This window comes from Citrus sinensis, chromosome 3 (genome assembly GCF_022201045.2).
Source record: "Citrus sinensis cultivar Valencia sweet orange chromosome 3, DVS_A1.0, whole genome shotgun sequence".
Classification (NCBI taxonomy): Eukaryota; Viridiplantae; Streptophyta; class Magnoliopsida; order Sapindales; family Rutaceae; genus Citrus; species Citrus sinensis.
In genome coordinates this window covers 46,801,358-46,811,863 of record NC_068558.1, presented here as the reverse complement: position 1 = coordinate 46,811,863, position 10,506 = coordinate 46,801,358, and the positions used below count along the sequence as shown (strand labels likewise).

The window sequence follows — 10,506 nt, the reverse complement described above, 5'->3', positions numbered from 1 at the left end:
GTCAATAATAATACCCCCCAAGCTGAGAATTCAATTCTTTTAGGCTTGCGCAAATGAAAAGTTTGATATATCTCAAACTCGACTTAAAATCGCGGTGGTTCCGTATTGAATATCATTTCGAGGCTGTAATTTTTTTTTTTCATAAATAAATAGCGAATTCATGATGTTCCTACTGATAAATAAAAAGCCATTTTGAGTTGATGCAGATAAATTTTCCTCCTCTCAATCAATATAATTAAAAAGAAAAAATCAATAATATGTGATGTATGTATATAACCATTTAAGAAATAATAATATAATATATGATATGTATACGAGGTAACTAATTGTTATTGACTTATTGTGTATTTATTAAAATATGAACTATTGAGTTGAGGATGGTTACTGAAAACGCGGTGAGCAGTTGGGAAGTCTGATGAATTCAAATGGTTGCTATAGTTTCGGTATGGAGAGATAACACAATACTCACCCACTTGCCACTTGAAGGGATAGATCAAGTAACAGATTTGCAACACAACTCTTTGGCTTTGGTGTCTCTATTGACCTCCAAAAATTTAAAGTGCTAGCAGTAAAAGCTGCTTTGCTTTCTGTCGGTGCATGCATGGTGGTGGCTCTCAGTCTCGTGGGAATATTGTCATGCCCGTTTTCTCTTCCCATTCTTGGGTGACGGTGGTTCTTCAGTTTCAGCTTATAATAAATATACTAATCAATGGATATTATTAATTCAGTCGGCGTTTCCATCTCGTTCAATCGAAAAAGAAGTCAGTGACAGCGAGTGAGTCATTTTCCTCTTTCGTATGTATATATATTTGTGTCATTCTATGACTACTTCGAGAAAATTTCAACCTTCTGTTCGCTCTAGTGTTCACACAATATAAATAGATAACAGAAATTAAAAAGAATCAAAATGAATGCATGCACATGAGGTTAGTAGTTGAAAACAGAAATGAGAAACGCCAACCCAGATGAGAGGGAAGCGCCGTATGATATTGGGTACTGTATTATAAATATATAAATATTGTAACACGCTGAATGTAGAATGTGGTGTCTCACACTCTCCTGCGTGGGAAGCTTTTATTCTAAGCTGTTGAGAATCTCGATAACGTAAACCCATTTTCAAGAAATGAGTGAGTTTATAAAAAAGAAAATTCTGATGTTGGAGCCATTCTTTCCTCTTTCCTCAGGCAACTTGCGCTTTTAGTTTATTGAAAATGTTATATTACAAAAGCATAATCTAATGTTGTTTATACCTTTAAACAATCGGTATTAATTTCTTTCTTTAAAAAACATTAATATTCTTCTGCACTGTCAGATTGAAAATATTGCATTTTTTTTTTAAATATCTGGGATCATGTTTTAGCTTTTTATAAAGATTGATTAATCTATTTCAATTCTCTTCCTTTGTTTGGTTTTCCTCAATTTTTCTTTTCAAGTAAACGTGTTTTTACAGTCACTGATGTATGGTGGCTTTTCTGTATTGCATTATATTATAATTTTTGCATGGGAAGCGTGGTTTCAAATCCCAATGGCCTTGGGTATGAAATTTTTTTATGCATAGATAGTCTGACTTGAAATGATCCATTGCATTGTGTGATTCATTCATTCAGCCAAACAGGACAAATCGCTTACTGAAACAGTTGTGGCAATGGAGTTAAATGGATTCAGCTCAATAAGTTCAGGAATGCCTCAGCAGGAAAGGTTGTTGCCCACTTCATCATTCTCGGGGATTAGAGTGAGCACAGCCACAGGGCAGCCTAACAGTTCAGTATCGGGCGTTCAGTTAGGGAAATTTAACATCCCACGTAAAACACGTGCCACAAGCAAGCGGTTCTCAGTTCGTTCTATTCTTGCAGATGTTGCTAAAGATTATATGGTAATACTTCAGCCGTGCATTTGGGTTTTCGACACTTATATCATGAATCATTATTCATTTCTTTTTCATGTTTCATAATTGATTGCTGCCTTAGTTGTGTTATGGCTATGGTTTCTTGTTTGGTTGTGAACATTCTATGCAGACTTTTCAGGCACCAGTATTTGAAAAACCAGAAGCTGACCCCAAGGCTGTTGCCTCCATCATATTAGGTGGTGGTGCTGGGACACGACTTTTTCCACTTACTGGAAGAAGGGCCAAGCCAGCTGTAAGCTTGCTGCGAAACGTTTTATATATATATGAATTGAATTTTAATCTTAACTTCATTTGACAATTTCCTGTTGTTTGTTACTCTCTACATGATCTTTTAGGTACCAATTGGGGGATGTTATAGACTAATTGATGTTCCAATGAGTAATTGCATCAACAGTGGAATTAAAAAAATTTACATCCTCACCCAGTTTAATTCTCAATCTCTCAACCGCCACATTTCTCGAACCTATAATTTGGGAGATGGTATGAACTTTGGTGACGGATTTGTTGAGGTATGTAACAACTAAATAATGGAGGTGGAGATGGTGGACAATAGTAAAGACACCACTGAAAATTTTCCTTTTTAAAGGATTAGATAGTGCCTATGCCTCTGATTCTGCTTCATTCTTCATGACAGGTATTAGCAGCCACTCAAAGGCAAGGCGAATCCGGAAAGAAGTGGTTTCAGGGTACAGCAGATGCTGTAAGACAGTTCATCTGGATGTTTGAGGTATGTGGAAGCTAATCCATGCCCTGTTTTCAGAATATTCTACTGTGATAGAATTAATCTTTATTCGCTCATGTTAAATGGAAATGCGCAAGAGCATATGTGAAATTAGCTGTTTGATCTGACATCACCTCTTAGCTTATCCAGCCTGCAATATATGTAAGAATCTGATGTTATCAATGTTGATGACTTTTTTTTTTTTTTCCCCAGGATGCTAAGCATAGAAACATTGAGAACATTCTCATATTGTCCGGTGATCATCTTTATCGAATGGATTATATGGACTTCGTGCAGGTCAAACCACAGTTGTTAACTTGGTGATTCTCTGTTCCATTTTTCCTACTTACATGGTTTTTTTTGTAACATGATCTCTGTCTGCAGCATCATATCAATTCGGGCGGTGATATCTCAGTTTGTTGTCTCCCTGTGGATGAAAGGTAATTATTTCTACAACATATTTAATCCAAATGGTTTATTTAGCATGTAGCAATAGTCATAAAATCAATATAATCTCACTAAGAAATATAAATTGCTTGGTGCCTCAGATTTTGATGTTCATTTTACTGCCTTCTTCCCTGCAGTCGTGCCTCAGATTTTGGGCTGATGAAGATTGATGAAACAGGAAGGATTGGACAATTTCTTGAAAAACCTAAGGGTGAAAACTTGCGATCGATGGTTGTTACTCTTTCCATTTTCCCTTGATTACCAGTTAAAGAAATCTATAATTGAAGATGGAAACTAGCTCATAGCTGTTTGAAACTATTTTGTTGTCACAGCAAATAGATACAACTGCTCTAGGACTATCAGCACAAGAAGCAAGGAATTTCCCATACATTGCATCAATGGGTATATATTTGTTTAAGACAGAGGTTCTATTGAAGGTTCTTAGGTAATTTTATATTTCTATTGACCAAAGTTTTATGCTTATATGGAGAAAAATGAGTAATGTTTCTTTCTTACTTGACATCTTTTAACTTCCATAGGTGGCATTACCCAGAGGCCAACGATTTTGGATCAGAAGTCATTCCGATGGCCACTAAAGATTTTAATGTTCAGGTAGAATCATGAAGTAATAAGATAATCGGGGATTAAGCAGTAGTTTAGAGTTTATGACTGTAGAAGAAGTTCATGATATCTTTGTGGGCTCTTGCCACTAGTTTGAGATGACATCTTAACACTGTTTGATACGAGATTACACCTTAACTCTGTTACTGATACAGAAAGGATAATTGATGTGTATCCGCGTACAAGTTGCATTGAGCTCTCAATCTCTATACAATTCACTTAAGGACTTTGCTGTTTTTACGTCCATGCCAGGCCTATTTATTCAACGACTATTGGGAAGACATAGGGACTATAAAATCATTCTTTGATGCGAATTTGTCCCTGACAGATAAGGTAGTTTTTTTTTTTTTCTTTTTTTTGCATTGTCTGCCAAAATTCTTTCCTCGTCAAAACAAGTTACCAAACTAAATTTATTCTCTACTTTTGAAGCCTCCCAAGTTTCACTTCTATGATCCGCAGAAGCCAATTTTCACATCTCCTCGATTTCTACCACCTTCTAAAATAGAGAAGTGCCGGGTATAATTTCAAACTCAGTGGCCATGCCAACAAGATGACATAGCTCTTTGATGCTATGTTGAGACCGGTCAAGTAACTACTCTTTCTATTTTAGGTTCAAGATTCTATTATTTCACATGGGTGCTTTTTGAGGGAGTGCAGCGTTGAACATTCCATTGTGGGAATCCGCTCAAGACTTGAGTATGGTGTGGAGTTGAAGGTACACTTTCTTCCTTGCCTTGTAATTTTAACTATTATTATTTACTACCCACCTTAACTCGTTCTAAAGTTGAGACTTGAGATGCCCTGTCTGCGTATTCCATTGAATCAAATAACTAGTTATTTTTATTGCTTTCATATATCTGCAATTATATTCTCCAGTTGGCACTCACATGCAGGATACCATGATGATGGGGGCTGACTATTACCAAACTGAAGCAGAGATCGCAGCTCTTTTGGCGGAGGGCAAAGTTCCGGTTGGCATTGGAAGAGATACCAAAATCAAGTAAGTTTCAAAATCCTTTTTTTTTTTTTTCTTTTTAATTTTGTTGGGTTTACACATATCATTACATGTCCCCATCATGTAGGAATTGTATAATTGACAAGAACGCGAAAATTGGAAAGAATGTGATCATTGCGAACAAGGATGTAAGTGTTACAATTAGTAGCAGAGTACTAGTACAAGAAGAAACAACTGTAGATAATTATATTAATCTTTTTGATTAATTGCAGGGCGTGGAAGAGGCAGAGAGACCTTCGGACGGATTCTATATTCGATCTGGAATTACAGTGGTGTTGAAAAATACTACAATAAAGGATGGGACGATCATTTAAAGGATATGATTCAAGTATTCAACAAAAGTAAAGAGATGGCCAAATGAAGCGTTCGTGTGTAAATATCAGATTCATGATTAATCTGTGATGAAATGAGCTGCAAACATGTTTATGAAACTTTTCGCTAAAGAAACTGGAAATGAAATTTTTCATTATTAAGTTTCTCAAGCTATCACTGGATTTTTCCGGTTGAATTTACACAATCTCTATTTGTTTGAGGGCATGAAATAATTAGTCCTCATGCAATGACAATTACAAACGTTTGTTCATTATTCTTAACACTGAAAGATTTCTCTCGTTATTTATGTCAATTTGTTTATGTCAAATGATATTTCTGTGCTGCTTCTACTCAAATCATTAATACAAGCAGCTGCCGGGACATCTTATTCAGTTGCAATTATGTGATGGAGGATAATACAGCCAGCCTGAGAGATTGTTGATTAATAATATTAGCAGTTGAAGGGCTACTCTCCAAAACAACTTCATATCCATCACCAAAATTCGTCATTCCTTGTGTCATTAGTTGCCAAAATAACCCACCACCACATGGGCCCTTGCTTTTTGCACAATCGTATATGGCATCATAAACCTTCTGAAAATAACTGTTCCGTTTCTGCTCGCTATACCCTGGATATTTATATGACTTTCCAAACTCCCCAATGAGGATTGGTTTCTTCAGAATTGAATCTGAGTCCTGGATATGAGCCTGGATCCATCTATTCACAAATGCAAGTTGAATTTCGTCACTTGTGTTTCCTGGTGGCAACCTGCCACGAATACGAATGCATACATATAAAAATTAACTAAGCTCAATTCTGATGAAATAAACACAAATACGAGAGAGAAAGGTTCTATTTTCTGAGAGAATGTTGTTAATAATAATATTATTATCGTCGTATATTACCATTGCTCGGGGTAAATATGAATGGTTGCGAAATCAACATCTGGGATCTGATTATTGGTAATGAAATCAGTACCAACAGGAGTGTTGTTGGGATTGTATTTTTGCCTTTCTGGTACTGATTCCCCATAGAAACCTTCCAAACCTACTTCAAGCAGATGATGGTTATCGATGGACTTAACATGCGCTGCCATTTCTTTAATCCACTCCTGCATGTCAAACAAACAAAACATTCAAGAGGAAAGTTGAGTGAATATTTCACGAGTTGTGATTATACATTTGGTTTCAATAATAATTAACGTACGTAGAGATTTTGAACTAGCAAACATGCCAATTAAAAGAGCACAAAGGAAAGCAAAGCGGCCCTCGTCGCCAGCGATGAAGAGTGTTTGTTTGCATGTCGCTATTTTCCAAGTGGAGCCCCCGTGGAAGCTCTTGTAATTATTATCAAAAAAAAGATTTGAGTGGAGCTAGCTATTGGCACCCCTCCAAACTCTTTATAAAGCACCTTTTACTCGTATTTACAATTTTAACCCTAAAATTGAATTGGATTCCTTTTGTATTGTTTTAAATTTTCATTCGTATTATGAAAAAACATTTGTATTTTCTTTGGTACAGTGAAAATACAGTTGTTGGCTACTGACTTGTAGGTGTCAAAATATATTGATCAGTCAAAAAATTATAAGGTTTCACTTCCAATTTTCATATCAAAATTAAACATGACAAAATAGATAAACAAACAAAAGATTAGAGAGAGAATCTAATAATGAAAGCGAGACACTACAAACAAAGTCGAGGAAATTGTAAAGGAAACTTTTGAATATTACATCCACATAAACTTTTCAAAAAAGTTAAATTGTAACAAATTATTATAATATTTTTAATTAATTTTTACCATAATTATTATTTTGTATTTTAATTATTGTTATTGTTATTATTCAAAAATTAATTATCAATAATTATTATTATTAACAATCTAATGAAAAAATTATTATTAATTATTGTTAATAGATTAATTAATTATAATACTTTTTATTCTTGTTAATAATAATAATAATAATAATAATAGTAACAATCTATTTAAAAATTATAATTATAATTCATTTAATAATTATTATATTTTTTAATTAAATGGAGGTTGTTTTGGAAATTTAAAATTATAGGGGGTGAATTGGTACTCTAGGAGTTTTAATGAAATAAAACAGAGTGTAAGGGGTTAAATGAAATTTTGCAATCTAAAAAATTTTATAATATTTACGAATAAATTGTAAATAATATAGAGTATGGGGGGTCTGAACAAAAATTTACAGGGCAACTGTAAGTTACATGTAGGGCGACCGAGTGAAAATATTTTGTAGAGAATCTTATTTCACTGGGAGATGATAAGAGTTAACAGTAGAATTAAAAAGGGACAATTTTAGAAGTGATCAAAATTTTCATTTATTCCTGATAAGTGTATTTAGTGCGGGGATTTTTTTAGAATTCTATAGGGGTGCCAATAGTTCCACTCAAAAGATTAATGTAATTCCAGATTGAGAATCTTGATTACTTGAGAAAATTAGACGCCACTATGTATTTGTATATATGTCGTTGAAGTTCATTAACATTTTAGTATTTCTAACTATTGGTGATTCAAGAGAAATAAGCAAACAAAACTGTCTTATTATTACTACTTTTTTTTTTTTCCGTCTCTCTCTATATTGAACGGGCAACTAATGAGAATTACTCCACCATGCACGCGGACGCGGTTGTTAGGTAACTTGTCCAGTTGGTGACCTAATTAAAAGCTAGTCATTGTTACGTGCCATGATGTATATGAAATATGAATTTAACCAACAAAGGATCAATCACGCGCTCATAATTTAGTTGCGCATAAGAGAGAGAGAGAGAGAGAGAGAGAGATTATAATTGATTAGAATGAATTAATTACCTGAAGTAGTGTCCCAGAGGGATCGGTTGGGCAGCGAGCTTCGTTCATGAGTTCCCATGCAAAAATGGTGGGATCATCCTTGTATGCCACGCCGGTTATCGAGTTGATTCTCGTCAGCACTGCCTACAAGCAGAGGCAGGATATTCTATTATATATACCCGAAATAATTTTATGATCCCAAATTCCAAAAAAAAAAATTAAAATTAAAATTATAGGAAGCCTAGAAATGGGGAGCCAACGAAGGAGTTAATCCATTTATTAATGGATTAATAAGTAAAAAAATGCACCTTAACATGATTCTTGTAGTATTGTTTGACAACAGCATTTGTATAGAAGTCATCCTCATTCTTCAAAGACTGGCCACGCTCTCTCGCCCATTCAACATAACGTGGCCTTCCCCCATACTCCTTGAAGTTATTCACTAAGCTTAGGATCACATAAACCCCGTATTCCCTTGCTTCTGCCACCACAAAGTCCAGTGCCTGAAATTTTAATTAACGACCAATAATCAAAGCACGTACCATTTAATAACCCACACACACGCACACACACACATATATATATATATATAGTTAATTAATTAAACCAAATCCATCATATATGTTATGTTATTATATGATAGATCCTACCTTTCTTAGCTAATTAAAAATTAAAGACCACACGCACCTTGAACGTGTCCTCGTTGTATGAACCAGGAGAAACCTGAAGGGCTCTGTAACCGCCGTCGCTAAAAGCCCAAGTTCTAGCGATATTCATGCCATATTTGGTGGCTTGTTGAAATGCGGCTGTCACCTTCGCCTTCGTTGATGGGTCACCTGCATAATACAACATCCAGTACGCATTGAAACCATTTAAGTAGAGAGGCTTCCCATTTACAGCAAAATGGCTCCCATTTGTTTGTGCAAATTCTTGATTAGGGTTGGCTTTAGCCATGTAGATGTAAGTATTCAGATATATGATTACTAGTAGAGCCAAAAAGATGAAACTGTTGAACAATCTTGTGACTAACATGGCTGGCTAGCTAGCATAAACTTAATTATAGCCGAGAAAGTTTCAGCAATAATTATACACACATGACGTTATAAAGTTGAATGGTGGTTCTTCATGTGAGAGAGAGAGAGAGAGAGAGAGACGGGGATGAATGATGATGATGATGAATTGCGTGCTCTGCAGGGTTTATATGGAGATTCTTCGGCTTAGGACTATGCGAAACCTAGTGGTTTCAGCTTCTTTTTATTTTGTATTTATTGTGTGTGATAGTGACTTGAACTCTCTAATTCGACAGCCTATAAATGAACTTGGTTGTCATATAAACTCAAGGAAAATACAACTTTAATTAACCAAAATTTGACTTATATATAAAATTTTGAACATGAAGAATCCTAAAATATCTTGGTAAAAAGTAAATTATTTATTCATAATTACGTTAATATCTTAGCCTTTTTATGTTTAATTATTAAGTTTATAGGATCGTTTCCAAGTCCAATAATTATATATAAATTGTATGTATAAATTGGATGAATAGAAGTTACATTCATGTTAACACTGCATTGCATGAATTACAAGTGGCAATTTTTTTTCTTTCAATTATCTTCTCACGGTTTGCAGCGCATTCAAATGGAGCTCTCATCGATCACCGAGTCCTCCACTCAAGGATTATGATAATAATCCTTGAATTTACTGAAAGCTTTAATTGTCGTTAATAAAAAGCACATTTGATTTTAATTGACAGGTTGAATTTCTTTTCTTTTTAATTTGGCCTATAAATGGAGCTGAATCAAGCTAAGACGCAACACCATTCACCAATGACAGCTTGACCAAACCACTGGCCACTAGGCATGGCTGATTCCCAATTATCTGATTATCAGCACAAGCTGAAGTGACAAACGGGCTGACGATTTCATTTTAATTACACCACCCTCTCCATCGCTGTTTTGGAATTTCTTTGCGTACCCGCAAAAGCCAAAATCATCCTATTTGTGCAGATGCAGAAGCAGCAGCCAGAAGTCGCCTTCTAAATCTCCGTCATTGCATTGGCATTGTCTCATGTGTTTACTCACCAATCACCACACACGCAACCTTTCATCTTTTGATTAAAGATAATGGCCAGCTAGCTAGACCTGTATATACCTCAAAGCCATATCCATAATCATGATAATCCAGATTCAGCCACCGGTCTTCAATATCAATATGACAATATCACATCTTCAGAATTTTATTTCTGACGACCATCATTATCATGTGAGTTGTTTTATTTTATTTTTTTTTGCCGTGGCGTGATTGATGCCAAATGGTCTATTTAAGTAACCATTTCTGAGGTTAACCCAGATTAAGTCCCGTGACCATGAGGCTTCCAGTTCGAACCACATATATGGATCAAAGAGAGCATTGCAAATTTTCGTTGCCAGCCCGACATGCCTGTTACGCTAACTCAATCACAAAGACTAATTACATATCAGCACCACTGGCGGGACTTTGCTCTATCCATCCTTTCTGGTCACATGTTAATCTCGAGGCCCTGCCCTCACCCAGTTAGCAATTTAGTGACTGAATGTCAATGAGACTCCTGGTTCTGCTCCATGGAAGTTCCTTGTAAAACCCCAACTCTTTGGACCATACATCTTGCAATGTCAATGTTTAAGCCCACAATC

The 10,506-nt window shown here is 35.3% G+C and overlaps 2 protein-coding genes across 4 annotated transcripts; one reads left to right on the top strand and one right to left on the bottom strand.

The window, feature by feature from the left end:
- Positions 1-466: 466 nt before the first annotated feature.
- On the top strand, positions 467-5,129 carry LOC102615570 (glucose-1-phosphate adenylyltransferase large subunit 1-like). Of its 3 annotated transcripts, none has more exons than XM_052436775.1 (16): positions 467-775; positions 1,608-1,873; positions 2,016-2,138; positions 2,242-2,415; positions 2,541-2,633; positions 2,841-2,924; positions 3,012-3,067; positions 3,212-3,305; positions 3,407-3,519; positions 3,614-3,686; positions 3,948-4,028; positions 4,125-4,211; positions 4,306-4,410; positions 4,589-4,695; positions 4,778-4,838; positions 4,923-5,129. In XM_052436775.1, the coding sequence occupies exons 2-16, from the start codon at positions 1,646-1,648 to the stop codon at positions 5,022-5,024; spliced, it is 1,581 nt and encodes a 526-aa protein (XP_052292735.1). In that variant the 5' UTR covers positions 467-775; positions 1,608-1,645; the 3' UTR covers positions 5,025-5,129. The 3 variants fall into 3 exon arrangements, with proteins under 3 accessions (XP_052292735.1, XP_052292734.1, XP_006491439.3); XM_052436774.1 differs by lacking the exon at positions 467-775 and adding an exon at positions 952-1,127 and having other exon boundaries at positions 2,025-2,138; XM_006491376.4 differs by lacking the exon at positions 467-775 and adding an exon at positions 955-1,127.
- A 252-nt stretch (positions 5,130-5,381) lies between these two features.
- On the bottom strand, positions 5,382-9,032 carry LOC102615869 (mannan endo-1,4-beta-mannosidase 4). The gene is made up of 5 exons (XM_006491377.4): positions 8,522-9,032; positions 8,143-8,337; positions 7,856-7,978; positions 5,929-6,134; positions 5,382-5,791 (listed from the first exon to the last, which is right to left on the bottom strand). The coding sequence occupies exons 1-5, from the start codon at positions 8,864-8,866 to the stop codon at positions 5,422-5,424; spliced, it is 1,239 nt and encodes a 412-aa protein (XP_006491440.2). The 5' UTR covers positions 8,867-9,032; the 3' UTR covers positions 5,382-5,421.
- Positions 9,033-10,506: the final 1,474 nt, after the last annotated feature.